The 15390-nt window shown below is 38.4% G+C and overlaps 2 protein-coding genes across 5 annotated transcripts; both read right to left on the reverse strand.

Moving 5' to 3' along the window:
- Positions 1 to 467: 467 nt before the first annotated feature.
- Positions 468 to 6869, reverse strand: scaf6 (SR-related CTD associated factor 6). Its single transcript, XM_011147747.3, has 8 exons — positions 6470 to 6869; positions 5741 to 5911; positions 4390 to 5059; positions 4191 to 4262; positions 3456 to 3858; positions 1734 to 2137; positions 1272 to 1637; positions 468 to 1052 (listed from the first exon to the last, which is right to left on the reverse strand). The coding sequence occupies exons 1-8, from the start codon at positions 6486 to 6488 to the stop codon at positions 758 to 760; spliced, it is 2400 nt and encodes a 799-aa protein (XP_011146049.1). The 5' UTR covers positions 6489 to 6869; the 3' UTR covers positions 468 to 757.
- A 2803-nt stretch (positions 6870 to 9672) lies between these two features.
- LOC112588400 (eukaryotic translation initiation factor 3 subunit G-like) lies at positions 9673 to 15029 on the reverse strand. Of its 4 annotated transcripts, none has more exons than XM_025298177.1 (4): positions 14815 to 15007; positions 14026 to 14089; positions 10288 to 10737; positions 9673 to 10158 (listed from the first exon to the last, which is right to left on the reverse strand). In XM_025298177.1, exons 2-4 carry the CDS (start codon positions 14033 to 14035, stop codon positions 9746 to 9748), a joined length of 873 nt encoding a protein of 290 aa, XP_025153962.1. In that variant the 5' UTR covers positions 14036 to 14089; positions 14815 to 15007; the 3' UTR covers positions 9673 to 9745. The 4 variants fall into 4 exon arrangements, with proteins under 4 accessions (XP_025153962.1, XP_025153963.1, XP_025153965.1 ...); XM_025298178.1 differs by having other exon boundaries at positions 13931 to 14089; XM_025298180.1 differs by lacking the exon at positions 14026 to 14089 and having other exon boundaries at positions 14910 to 15029.
- Between the last annotated feature and the right edge of the window lie 361 nt (positions 15030 to 15390).

A 15390-nucleotide genomic window follows, 5' to 3' on the forward strand; every position in this document is an offset into this window, starting at 1 on the left:
CGAGATGTAATTCAGATGCAAACGGTCGAAAATGTCAGGTTTCGGAATACGTGTACTTATACAAAAAATGTAAAATTTTTTGCGACAAAATTCACGCTGATTGTTGTCATCAAGAGCGAGCTATCATGACACAACAATCGGCACTCGAAAATCGAGAAGATACGAGTAATAAGGGGAATTCGGTTAACACGTTGACTGCCACGCTGATTTCCCCCGTGATTATCTTAATAATAATTCAGACATTATCATTAAGATGAGCTTATTATTGAGAATAATGAATTAACAATAATTATAGTAGCGTTCACACATAACTAAAATCTGACTAACTAGAAATACAACAAATAAATGCAATTGTATGCGAATGAACTTGAGAACTCATTTTATTGGCTCCTTATTGGCCATGCAATTAATTTGCTACATGTAATCGATTACGTTTTACTCATAAGTTAATATAACGCAGTGATGTACCGTCGATTATCGATGACCCCCATGGCGGGCAACGTGTTAATAAAATACAACTGTTCTCGACAGTCAAGGAAGTATATTGATCTTTAAAGTTAGCTCTCATAGAGGCGGGTACGATGGTGGATAAACGCTTTAGAATTGCGTCTATCGTGAAACAATTCTTTTTTTTTCCTGTTCTTCTTCTTTTTCTTTTTTTTTCTTCTTCCTCAAAGTACACCAGATTTTACGATTCATTCTAGTCACAAAAATCTTATAGATAGTCGAACGACTTTGTATCCCATCGCCGACGCTCTCAGTCACGTTCCCCTCTTTCCTCGGCTCGCTCCTCCGCCCTCGCTTTCATTCTGGTGATGAACGCTTGACCCTTGCTTTTCCTGAAGTTCTCATATGGATCGTTCAGGTTAATACCGACTCCTTTGTATTGATCGTTCTTATCGCGAATCTCGCCGCCGGAAATGGGCGCCTCGATGCCTTGCTCGTTAGCACCGAGACCCGCGCCACTCCAACCCATCTTCTTTAGCAATTGATGCCCTTTATTGTTCTCATCGATACTAATCTCTTGCGGAACTTTACTGTATGTAGAGCCGCTGAAAGAAACGTAAAATGAAAAGCCCAAGTGTCGTTAAGAATTTGAACTGGGCTCGCGTAACTCTAACATACTCTGGTAGACGCTATTTCTCATCGTGAAGATTTCATCGCATGAGAAAGAAAAGAAAACAAGACAGCCAAGGTACAAAATGAAGACTAACCAGAAGACGTAAACAGCTGGAAGACTGACAAGATTTACTACAAATGTTAACACTTACAGGAAACTCGGGGGTGTTGGACTTCTGTCTTGCCTATCCATCCTTCTATCGGGGCTACGATCCTTGTTACTGTTCCTCCTCCTCCTACTTCTGCTATTGTGATTACTATTGCGACTGTTGCGTCTGTGATTAGTCGCGGGCGATCTCGATCTACTTCTGCCTCGAGAACGCGAGCGCGACCTACTGCGTGACTTGCTTCTGTAGCGTTTCTTTGGCGGACTAGGGCTCTTGGATCTTGGTCGTAGGATCGGCGACGGAGATCTCGATCTCTGTCTGAGGCCTGCGGCTATATCTTCCTCTTTGCGTTTGCGAGCAGAGTTCTTTGCCTTGTAATATTCGTACAATCCTAATTTCTCCCAACCATCACTGTAAGTACAATTGAGAACGCGTATAATGGAACAAAGTGATTCTTATGAGTCTGTTATTTCCTAGATGTTTACATAGATGCGCGACGGTACCGACCTGTCTCTAGGCGAATCATGGTTTGGCGGCGCGTAAAATGCTTCTACGGCTGCGACCAAACGATCACTAGGAGGAGCAGGTGGTGGAAGTCTTATTGCATCAGGATCAAGCGGTTTATATTCTCCATCTTCCAGCTTGATCAATGGTACCATAAGACCGGCTGGAAGCTCGAAGTAAGGCATACTAGGCATCAAATCCTCGACGGAAGGTTCATGAATAACAGGTGCAGGTCCGAAACCTGGCGGTGGTTTCGAAAAGTCCGGCAAAGGAACATTACTGAATGGCGGTGGCTCATTAGAAGGAGGTACGCCCCATCCTGGTGGCGGTTGGCTGAAGTTCACGTCTGTGCCTATTGTATTCGGGGGTCCGGGATGACTAGGTGGTATAGACATGTTTTGTTGATTCTGCGGAGAAAGAAGAATTTGCGTTAAATAAACGAATAGGTAGATAGATGAACAGATTTAACCTCAGGGTAGAAATCCTTCAGATATACAGGGTGATCCGAAATTCTCGCATTCAGAGTACAGGGCATGATATTTTATGCTAAAACAAATAACTTTTTCCTTCAGCAAAATTGCGTCCGACAAGTAGTTTTTGCAGAAGAACGTGATAAAGTTAACGAATAAATGTTCTTATCTATGTAGCGCTTAGAGCCGGCTCACGCGCCTCTCTCGCGTGTATCTAATCAGTGAGTATTCTAGTATTCATAAGTAATATCTTTTAAGACGCTTATACGGCTCTGTTGTGATTAGTTGACGATATCTTAAGATTGTACTTAAGACAATTTTAAATAATAAGAATCAACTATAAACAATACTGGGATTTCACAATTCGCAAAGCATGTTACTTACATTTACATTTTTTTTTATTTTCAGATGATATTGTACACTGACATTGTATGATATTGTACTCAGACAATATTTTATTCATTTATTACGTAAGAAATAAAGGCAGTACTTATTTTATTAACTTTTCATTACTTAAGCAATACAATATGGAAGAAGGTCAAAAATCCTGCTATTGTTCATGGTTGATTCTTATTATTTAAGATTGTCTTAAGTACAGTTTGAAGATGTCGTAAACTAATCACAACAGAGCCGTATGAGCGTCTTAAAAGGCATTACTTATGAATATTAGTAACTGTTTAGGTACATGCGAGTGAGGCGCGCGCGCGCCGGCCCTGAGCGCCATATAGGCAAGAGCACTTATTCGTTAACTTTAATACGTTCTTCTGCAAAAACTACTTGTCGGACGCAATTTTGCTGAAGGAAAAAGTTGTTTATTTTAGCATAAAATATCATGTCCTGTACTCCGAATACGGGAATTTCGGATCACTCTGTATAATAATGAAAAATATATAACAAAGTTTCTGGATTTTGCTTTAATTTTATTTCATTAGATACTTTCTTGACTGTATACTTGAAGAGGTTCCACCCCTCAGGGTTAAATCTATCTATCAATCTATCAGAGAAGTGTTGCTAAAAATATAGTAAATATAATAGTTGCTAAAAATATAATAAATATAATAGCATAAAATAAAGAAAAAAACACAAGAATTATGAAAATTTCATGTTACAAAACGAAAAATATAATAATAAGATTAACACGCCAAAATTGAAATGTATTTAGTGTTAACGCATGAAGCGAGGAGAAAAAGCGACAGAAAATCTAGTTCAAAATAAAAATGAGACACAAAGGGAAGGAAAAGAAAAGGGGTTTTACCATTTGAGGAGGCGGCGGTGGCGGCGGCGGTGCTTTCAATTGCTGATCTATCGCCATCTTTTGCTGCTCGATATTCTGGATTTGTCTGAGCGCGTGAGTAACAAACGCTTGATGTTGCGCCTGGTAGTTATCGAACGTTTGCTTCGTCGACGCTGTAATGGGAGTGATTGCGTTGGCATACTGCGCTACCAAATTAGCCTGATACTCCGACCAAGAGCCGCTCGGTTGCTTCAGCTTATCTATGATTCCTTCGTCGAAATAATTGTTCTTCGACTCCCACAAACTTAACAGTTTATTTAGCTTATTAAGTTGCTCTTCGGAGGCGGCTAGTGAAGTGTTACAGAACATGGGGACAACAACACTTTCCATTGCCTTGCGAAGATCCATAGATTTTTTTCTTGCACTGAAGAAGTTTCCAATTAAATATCACGCACATTGTGCTTACATAGAGAAATCTAATATGTTAACTTATGACACATCGCGGTTTAATGTGATAAAAGTGGATATAGATAGGTGCAAGTGGTCTCTCGGAGTAATTGGGAAACTTTAGAAACAAGAATCAGAGTGGTTCGAGGAAAGATGAAAGGAAACTGTGATGATTGGTTCATTGAATATGCAAGATTATCCGGAAAGTGGGTATGACAGGAATGAAAAAAGAAACCGTTTCTGAATGTTATTATTATGATTAAGTTGTCATCGCAACCAACTCATATCTTTGCGATACGTTATACTAACCAGTGATGCAAGACATCATTCACCAGGTAAATAATGTGTAGTTTATGGCTAAAAGTCGTCCCCTGAATTACTCTGAAAGAAATAATCCAAAATATAAAATGTGTACGTATACACACGCGCGTTCTCTCTCCCTTTCTCTTTCTTTCCTTTTCTTTCTCTACCTTTTAATCGAGGTGAAACTCGCTCGTTTCATACGTACTTCTTCAGCAAATGATCGGCGACTACTTGATTACTCTGCGGCGTAAGTGAGTTCTGTAGTATCCAAGCCTTGCCCGCGCTTATGCTGTCCTTCGTGCAGCTATCGATGATCGGTTGCAGCACCGTGTCAAACGCAGCCAGATCTGTGTTCGTGCTTTGCGCATTGTTTTGCAGCGCCGTTTCCTGTGCCTGCCTCACAGCATCCTCTACTCTTCCCTGCTGTTGCGCCATCAGCGCAGCATGCTGTGCAGCCAGGTTCTGTTCTGATTGTCTGACTTGGTCCTGCAACGTTGTCTGCTGCGACTGTAGATTCGCCAATTCATTCTGGAGCCACGCGGGTGGGCCGCTGATGTTAACCGCTTGCGCGACCCCGGCGATCGGCGGGTTCACACCTCCCATGCCGCCGGGAACTGGTCCGATTCCGGGCGGCCCTGCATTTCCTGGCCCCCCGATCTGTCCAGGCACGCCAGGCAAAACGGGACCGCCTTGGCTCCCGACCGGTCCGATTCCGACCACCGGATTTATGCCATTGTTTTGTTGTGTACTTAGACCGGACGCAAGATTGACGTTATTCAGTGGCTGCGAGACGGTAGTGGCTGTTTGCTGCTGCTGCGAAACGTTTAAACGTGGGTCTGCATTTTGCATTGGATTTATTCCTTTTTGCTTTAAAACTGTAAACGAATGACGGTGGATTATTGTGAGATGCTTAAGTCCTTTCAATCGATATTGAGAAAAATTTCTATACAAATAATCCGATTTTGTTCTTTTTTTTTTCTATTTTTCGTTCTGCCGAGTCTTATCTTGGTACCAGTGCGTAAGAAAATTCTTGGCATTTTATAAGAGAGAAGTATGTATATACATGTACAAGCTCTTTCGGGAGCGCTATCTATGCTCTTTTTATCCCTGTCTTTTCTTTCGAGTTTTCTTTACATTTTTACAGTACTAATTTTTTGGGGGTTTTTTTTTTTTAAGGGAGACGCTACTTCAGACGGTGGCTCGCGTACTCCCCCGCACAGAATTGAAGCAATACATGGAGAATGTATTGAACTCCGTATTTAGATAAGCTCCAGCAAAAATCTTAAAACTATATCTTCTTTAAATCACCATTATCAAGGAATCATAAAGGTCTCTTTAGTGCAAAAGCTTTCCGCTTAACAAATAGCAATCCCAAAATCTTGAAAGGAAGAGTTTCCTATTCGACGAACAATATTGTATGCTTGCAATGATGAAATCAGACACTGTTTCACTGGTATCGCTTTTCAAAGTCATTCCTTCGCTTGTCGTATAAAGCATGTCGCCTTTTCTTATGCCTCTCGATTGCTGTAGCTGTTAAGGGGATATGTCCCACTTACTGGCTTGCTCTGTAGTCACTTTGTACTGATAGTAGTTGAAGTGTTCTCCGCCGAACAGGAAACCAAACTTTGGGTTGTCCTTCTGCTTGTTCTTAGTCATCTGCTCAAATTCTGGTCCGTTGCGAGCGACAAACTGCGCCAATTTGTCTATGATGTTCCGTAATTCTGTATCTGTGTTACACAAAATCGAAAATTAGATTCAACAGTGATAAATCAAATACTAGTAAATCAAAAATTGTAATCTGATTTTAGCTACTCCCTCACTACGATCCACTCCTGGAAAATAGAGAATGATGAAAATTATGAAAATTATCCCTACTTATAAATGCATCATTTTTTTTATATATTGCAATCCAACAGATTATCGAATGTGTGTGTGTGTGTGTGTGTGTGTGTATACACGCCATCTCCGCATCCGTTCGTTCAAAACTCAATGGCAGTTGGATTAAACGCCCAGATAACAGTTAAAACGCACAGATAACCTAGCACATAGATCTAGGCTTTAAACATGCTTAATACTCGTTGAGCGAGACGCGAACGGTCGGGCGCGGGCCTGCGAAAACAGCGGAACCACGGCGACCTGTTTGATTGTCGTACATTCGCGGTTAACTTGTGAAAATGCGAGATTGGTATGTTCGGCGCGAATACTTCGGACGAAACCGAGAAGGAATGTGCTGCGGAAACGCGCTGCGGCAGGATCAGCAACGTATTTGAAGACGGCTTGCTCACCTGCAGGGGCCTGATCCATCGTAGCGAATCCTCGGCCCACTGATCGCGTCAAAACTGCTCGGTGCGTGTTCGCTGCTTCGTGCGGCCGTTATTCCGTGCGTAAACGGAATACGGCACCGTAGATCATTATTTTCTCACGGTGGACTCGACAACGCGCTTAACGTCGCCATTACGATCTCCGTGGCGGTCCGTGGTGTTGCCAACTTACACTTTCCACGATATCGGAAAGGGAGCGAGCGTGATACTCGCTGTGGCGTTGGAGTGGAAAAAAAGTGGACGTTGGGACACAAAGAATACAGCCGGAGTCCGCGCTTTCTGCACTTCCGTGGCTGTAGCGGTCGAGAGGGAGCTCGTATGCTTAGAGTCCGCCATTTTCGCGTCCCGCCTAATCTATTTCGCGTGGGTTACGTGGACTTCGCGATAAAAGATAGAAGGACGAATCTTGTAGCTCGAATCTTTGTACTATAGATATAGTAAAAATAGACCGAGTATATTTTTTTATAGAGACTGAAAATCAGGTAAAGAAAGAAAAAACAGGAAGCAGAGATGTCGAGTAGCTTTCTCTCTCTGTTCGCACATGCGCAGTAAGATACAGATAACAGCTATGTTCTGATACTGATCACTGCTAGTACTGAAAATCTATATTTCGTGTCACGTATATTATAGAGTTTTGGACCGATAGTGAATATCGGAACATACCCACTATAGGGTACCTATTATGGCTGTGTTCCGATATTCACTGCCAGTACACTGAAAATACATAGTTTGCGTCACGTATGCTATAGGTTTTCAGTGCTGACAGTGAATATCGGAATGCAGCTTATGGAACTCGTCGGAATCGATTCCGATCGAATTTATTCCATTATTTCCTAGATTTCTATTATCTTTTCTAGGGGAAACGGAATTATTCCGATCGGAATCGATTCCGACGAGTTCCATAATAGGTACCCAGTGATGCGATTCTGTAACTCGTTATTGGAGTTAACGATACTTTCGTTATCGTTGCGCAGTTTTTGTATACCGTAGAAAAGCTGCACAACAATAACGAAACTGTCGTTAACTCCAATAACGAGTTACAGAATCGCGGCACAGGTCTGTTTTTTATCGCTGAACTAGTGGGGGAACACTCAGGGAACATAAAAAGGAATAGATATACATCTAGGAGTTAGTGAAAAGGAGAGAAGAAGAGAATAAGTGCAAGTTAGTGCAGCCAGTTCAGCAATAGAAAACAAATCTAAGCCTAATATTATGGGTCCATTCCGTTTCACGCATCGAGCGCGTTAATTGCATCCAGAACCGTTCCGTTTCAGCTAATGCGTGCATTGGTGGCGTATAGAATTCCCTAGAATCCCCCCACCTCTATCGCATTAAGCGCGCATCAGCTACTACAGCTCGGACTAGAAGCAGTTGATGCGGGCATGCGCAGATTAGTATTTATAATTTTTTATATAACCCTATTTAAATACTGACAACGTGACGTGACGACTGATATATTTAACGTACCGATATTCTTTTATTTTAAACATACAGATAATCACAGATACAATGGACGAAATCGACAAAGTTGAATTCCCCGTATTAGGCCCAGTTCCACAACTTGCTTTAAACGGAGTTTAAAGCAAGTTGTGGAACTGGGCCTTGGTGGATAACGAAATGATCACTATGTTTCTCGAAAAAGAGATCGCGTTAAGAGCATCGAAAGGTAAAATTGAAATTTTAAAGTTTTAGAAACAATTCAATTGTATTTTTAAATTAATGCATGTGTGTGAATATTTTTCTACAGATCAAGATTTCTTGATAAAATATAGACTCACTACTACTACTGCTACTACTGTTGCTAATTCTGTTGTCATCATTCACTAATGAAAATAAGGCTATTGTTGTCAATGTTTCGATGTCCATTGTGACCATAGTAGCATCCATTTTTCCTTTCACATCAAACGCATCAAAAGTCGTTCCGTTTCCAAAAGCGCATAGTCGCATTAACGAAAACAGAACGATACCAATGCTTTAAGCGTGGTCTACAATGGCCGTAAGCAGTAAGAAGTAAGCGTGAACAGTAAGAAATGGACCAACTACAGTTGATTATTTTTGTCATTATCAACTGTGATTGGTTTATTTCTTACCGCTTACGCTACTTCTTACTACTTAAGGCCAGAGCACAGACTTCTGCATAACGCATAATACACAACGCATAAGAGAATCAACCAATCAGAGTTCTTTATTTTTGTCCTGAGGGAAATGAAGAAAACTAATTGGTTTATTCTCTTATGTGTTAGGTATTATGTGTTATGCAAAAGTCTGTGCTCTTGCCCTTACTGTCAATGGATGCATTCAGTACTACGACTCTTCAGTACTACAATTCTTTTAGATTTAAAAATATACACCAATCAGATGCAAGAGCTCATTTAGCGCCCAGTGAGCGGTTGTAGTACTGAATGCACCGATTGTAGACCACGATTAAAGCGTCGTTTATGTAATAGCGTGTAAATAATTAATAATTATTAATATAAAATAATTATTAATATAAAACAGCAGACAAAGGATTCGGCCTGTATTCACGTTCTAAAACCAACGCTAAATTTAGGCATTTAAATTTTCAGTTGGCATCTAGACGTAATATTCATATTAACTGGACAATTGAAAATTTAATTTAGATTTTTTTAGAACGTTAAATATGGACTGTTATTGTTTTTCTTAATTTGTTTCTGATATCGCAGGAATATGCAATATCTTCCTGTAGATATTTTGTCTCAATACGGTTTGGACACATTTTTCTCGGTATATGCAATGAAAGAACTGAAAATTACTAAAGAACTAAAATGATGCTGTATTTATCGGTTGCGTTCCCATCGAGAGTCCAAACCACATCGAAAACAAATGGACATTTGCCGTCTTTATTTTCTTCGAAATTTCTTTCCATAATTTAACTAATTCCATTTACGCTTCTCCTCCTACGTCCATGATCGGCGATTTTTCATTTTTCTTTTTTTTTTAGAAGGATAAGTTCATACTGCTCACAAGATGCGTACAATCTTAAAAATATAATGATATCAAAACCGTTTTGACAAAATGAATTTTATACTTTTTATGTTCGATGTTAGAAATCAGAAGATTTATTAGAACAAACAATTCCGTCATTAAAATTTTGAACTAAAATGAAACTAAAGTGAAAGAAGAGGGAAAAAAATTGAATTCTTGAATAGCTGTGTGAAATAAATTTAATTATAACAAATAACAATAAATAAATGGATTTCCCCCTCCCTTTACGCAATCTCAATTATTTTGAACTTGCGGTTTTGACCATTCTACGTTCAAAATAAGATAGTCATATCCATAGCCGTCTAGAGTAGTAATCGCTCTCGCAGCATCAGCTCTATGTTTAAAATGGACGTAAGCAAAGCCTTTGCAGAGGTTGGAAAGCTTTTCTTTTGCTAAGAATTGCTTCACCACAGATCCGAAGGGCTTGACGAGTTCGTCTAAATCCGCATCAGTGGTGCTCTGCGAGAGGTTGGAGATGCGGATGGCTGTCGTGTCGTCTCGTCGCTGCATCTGCATAGAGTCACCTCGTTTGTTGCCGCCGTCGCGCATACCGGGCGGCACGTACTTGCCACCTTGCGGTTTAAGTTCAGCCATCGCACCCGGTACGGCCGTGTTAACGAGCGGCTTCTTGTCGTCGGGTACTTTCCCTGGAACAGAGAGCAGAGCGCGAATTTAGAGATTTACCGACATGACTAGTAACAAATGTATCAACACAAGCATTCCGGTAACAATATTGGGATCGACGTTACATGTTTATATTCTACGTCGTCGCTTACCTCCAGCGAGAACGGTGTCCTTGTACGGACACTTGGATGTCCAATGATCGCCGTTGCAATTACGACACTTGACGACGCCTTTGTCGCCCATGCTCTTCAATTTGTCCAAGGAGTCCTCCTCCACCTTGTTCTCCTCCTCTTTGCTGGAGATAAACTGCATAAATACATCTTCGCCGATAACGGTCGTTGCTGGATTAGGTCCCGGCCTGTCGTCGGCGGGATCGCCGAACTTGGCCCAATTCTTACGCGCTGCGATCGTCTTTGATACTACGCGACGTTCCACCTTGAAAGTACGTATTACTTTCACCTTCTTGTTGTCCTGATTATATTTGTATTCTGTGAGTATTTTGTGGCCATTCTCGTAGATCTCTGACGGTGCGGGCAGCGCTCCTCCCTCCTCTTCGACCTCATCGGCCCAGCTTGACTTTACGTCGGACGCAACTGGCATTTCTGGAAAAGTTTAAGCACATATGACCACTGTTCTTAATATGTTGGAGCATGTGTATAATGTGTGTAAATATTAAATCTCAAAATGTTAAGGCAATCAGAGATATTTTCCTTTATGAATATATATTAAATATATTATATATTTTTAATGATATACATCAACCAATGTTATTGAAAAGCTTATTTATCTGTATGACACTATCTGGTAATTGGATGTTGTACAAGTTATATCGTATGATGGAATAAAATATCTTGTGGGAGGACATGGAAAACTCTGATACTGATATAAATATCTTGGGTAAATATCTATTTATACTTAATCTATTACAGACATCTCAGTCATCTTATTTTGATAATAAATGAAACATTATTAGAGAGAGAGAGAGAGAGAGAGAGAGAGAGCCAGAAAGTATACACAAATGCTGAAACAAATTAGATATGAAATTATACAATATTTTATTTGTAGAATATTTAATAATATCATTACACAGATGTATATTATTTAAAATATATTTCTTTGTGAGTAGTACAAAATATGCTATCCATCTGTCTATTGTAATTTCATTTTATCAGAATTATATTTGATAATTTTTAGTAAGTGTGTTTCGTGTGTAAAAAACTAAATGGTCACTCTTTGTTATTAGAACTGTATAAAATCTCAGTATTAAAACAGATTCTGTTTATTAGAAACTTTCCAGAAATTAGAAAGTTGCCAGTTCCTTGTTGCATTATTGTTCATAAACATATTCCTTGCTTTTCTGGTTACATATTTCTAAATCTTGTACATATACTTTATACATACTATGATATTCAAGTAATGAATACATAATTATATTGGTATTTCCAAGTGTTTTTAAAAATTTATGAATTTTCTTCAATGTCAGTCTGGAGCAAATTAGAATTTCTCGTATGAAAAATAATGATGAAATCTATCCAAATTTAAACTAGCCAATTTCTAATTTCAAGAATATATCAGATCCAGACAACAAAGAATGACAGAACATGTACAAGATCCCATATAAGGAATACTACCTTGTTATAGTAAATGAATAATCCCTGCAAGTAGCAAGGATGACACTAAAATACTTCAATTTAGCATCTCTTCATAGTACTTATCAAATGAGATATTAATCTCGTAATTCAAAACTAAGAATATATAAATATACAAAGTTTCATAAAATCAGACCACAAGCTTTGTAGAGATATAAAGCACATTAATACAAATATATACTAGGTGCGCAACCAAGTTTCCGGGTTTTTTTGATCAATGAAAAATGGAAAATTTCAAGAGAAATATAAAAAATAGTTTATTCAAAATAATGCCCCTCGCTAGCTATACATTTTTGCCATCTCTCTGGCAATACATGAATACCGCGACGATAAAACGACGCGTCTTTGGACCGAAACCATTCATCCAACCAATTTTGCACTTCTTCGAAATTGGTCAAGTATTGCTCAGCCAAGCCATGCGCCATCGACCGGAACAAGTGATAATTGGAAGGGGACAGGTCTTGCGAATATGTCGGGTGCGGTAACAGATCCCATTTCAGCATTTTGATGGTATCCTGGACGATGGAAGTGCGATGGTACGTAGCGTTGTGGTGCTGCAATATCACTCGGTCGTGTCTCCTGTTCCATTCTGGCCGTTTTTTGAGCAATGCATGGTTCAAATTAATCAGTTGTTGTCGGTAGCGATGCCCATTGATAGTTTCGTCCGGTTTCAGCAGCTCATAATACAAGATTCCTTTCTGGTCCCACCAAACGCAGAGCTTTATCTTCTCTTCGAAGTAATTTGGTTGTGATGTCGATGTTGATGCTTCGCCAGGTGAAAGCTGCGATTTTTTGCGTTTGGGACTCTTGAAATATATCCATTTCTCATCGCCAGTAACAATTCGATGCAGGAAACTCTTTTTATCATGCCGCATAAGCAAAATTTCGGAAGCGGCTCTTCGATCTCTCCTTTGTATCGCAGTCAATATTGCAACATATTGCATTTTCCTTTTTTTTGGAATCCATTTTTCTTTCTTTTGAAAGTTCCCAACCCATTTTCCCTTCTTTTGAATTTTTCCCATGGCATGTAAACGTTTGGAAATACCTTGGCGAGTCATGTTTAATGCCTTCGCAAGTTGAACTTGTGTTTGCGTATCATCTTCATCCAATAACGCTTGCAGATCGGCGTCCTCAATTGTTTTTGGTCTCCCGGAGCGTTCCTTGTCCTCAATGTCGAAATTGCCACTTCTGAAGCGTTTAAACCAATCTTCACAGGTAGTTTTCGATGGTGCATGTTCGCCGTAGGTCTCCTCAAGCAAACGACTTGCTTCAGCTGCACTTTTTTTAAAGTTAAAACAGAAAAGCAAAGCTTCCCGCAAATGCCGTTTATTTGGCACAAAATTCGACATCTTCGTCGTTAGTAAAAATATTTTTGCGTTGCGATGTGTGTTGGTATTACGACTGATTATTGTTAACAGATGTCCAAGCTATAAAAAAAATACAACTTCAGACATGTATGTCGACTACATGTGTCGTTAGCGCCATCCATGTGTGAAATCCGGAAGCTTGGTTGCGCACCTAGTACTGTTGATATATATTATACTTTTCAACATCTTGCTTTGACAAACTGGAAATTTTATAAATGCAAGAATAAACAAATGCTGCAAAACTTGGTCCATATTTTATATTCAAAGTAAGAATAAATTGAAATAAATTACAAAAGCAACTTTTTGCGATAAATGTTCAGAAATTTCTATATTAATAATTGAATGTTACAACAATTTCACATTTGTAGATCAACAAATTATATAATTTATGTAGCATATAAAGCCGAACACACAATATTTAGAAATAATGCATTCCATTTCTTAAATGTTTAAGCCGAAAATGAAAAACATTTAATACTGTTTGGATTGTGCTAGACGACACGTGCTATGTGTATATAACTTACAATAATGTCGGCAATCAACTTCCGAAAATCACAATTTATCGTAATGTATTTATGTAATTTATGTAATAATGTATCTATCATAATTTATGTAATTTTAACTAAGCAAATGCATGTAATATTTTGATATACGAATAAACTGAATTGATAATAATGAATTGATAACAACATGTTGTTTAACGACCAAACAAGGCTACAAATATCACTTTAAAAAGAAAAAAGAAGGAAAATGTAATATATTATATATCGAAATATTACCTCTAATAAACTTGAAATCACATTAACAGCAGGCAGACGATCAGAATTGACAAGTCACGACGAAACGAACGAAATGCACATCAAACTTAGCAAACCTTGTTCCATGGCGACAGTGTAATAGAAAATGGAAGGACTGGTTATTACTAACAGATGTCCAAGCTATAAAAAAAAACACAACTTCAGACATGTATGTCGACTACATGTGTCGTTAACACCATCCATGTGTGAAACCCGGAAACTTAGTTGCGCACCTAGTATTGTTGATATACATTATACTTTTATTATACAACATTATACAACATCTTGCTTTGACAAACTGGAAATTTTATAAATGCAAAAATAAACAAATGTTGCAGAACTTGGTCCATATTTTATGTTCAAAGTAAGAATAAATCGAAATAAATTAAAGCAACTTTTTGCGATAAATGTTCAGAAATTTCTATATTAATAATTGAATGTTACAACAATTCCACACTTGTAGATCAACAAATTATATAATTTATGTAGCATATAAAGCCCAACACACAATATTTAGAAATAATGCATTCCATTTTTTAAGTGTTTAAGCCGAAAATGAAAAACATTTAATATTGTTTGGAGATGACACATGCTATGTGTATATAACTTACAATAATGTCGGCAATCAATTTCCGAAAATCACGATTTATCGTAATGTATTTATGTAATTTATGTAATAATGTATCTATCGTAATTTATGTAATTTTAACTAAGCAAATGCATGTAATATTTTGATATACGAATAAACTGAATTGATAATAATGAATTGATAACAACATGTTGTTTAACGACCAAACGAGGCTACAAACATCGCTTTAAAAAGAAAAAAGAAGGAAAATGTAATATGTTATATATCGAAATATTACCTCTAATAAACTTGAAATCACATTAATAGCAGGCAGACGATCAGAATCGACAAATCATGATGAAACGAACGAAATACACATCAAACTTAGCGAACCTTGTTCCACGGCGACAGTGTAATAGAAAATGGAAGGATTTAAGGGTCTGCAGGACAGTGCTGAGAAATCCAAAGAATTTCCCACGCTTCAGCGCATGCCTGAAGCAGAGAGAAACCTGAGCGGCCATCAGCGAAGGTTCAGAAATTTTTATGAATTCGACGCGCCCCCTGAGAAAATAGACGTCAACTACGTCGCTGTCGTTCGGTAACGAGGTTTGTCTGTAATAGTTTGGTTCATATCTGAGCTACTACACAGAATATAGTAAAAATTATATATATCATCAGGAGGAATCATCCCAGCAAACACAATATTATATATAATGTGCGTGTTAGTTGTAATTTCCTATTCAACAATATAACTGTTATATAACACAAATGTTATATAATAGTTATGAACTAAGATCTTTATCAGTTTTCTTTCAGTATGTATAACAGTCAAGATATGATGAGCAAAATAATTATTCGATAGAATTGTAAATAA

The sequence above is a fragment of the Harpegnathos saltator genome, unplaced genomic scaffold (genome assembly GCF_003227715.2).
Source record: "Harpegnathos saltator strain DR-91 unplaced genomic scaffold, Hsal_v8.6 scaffold209, whole genome shotgun sequence".
Classification (NCBI taxonomy): Eukaryota; Metazoa; Arthropoda; class Insecta; order Hymenoptera; family Formicidae; genus Harpegnathos; species Harpegnathos saltator.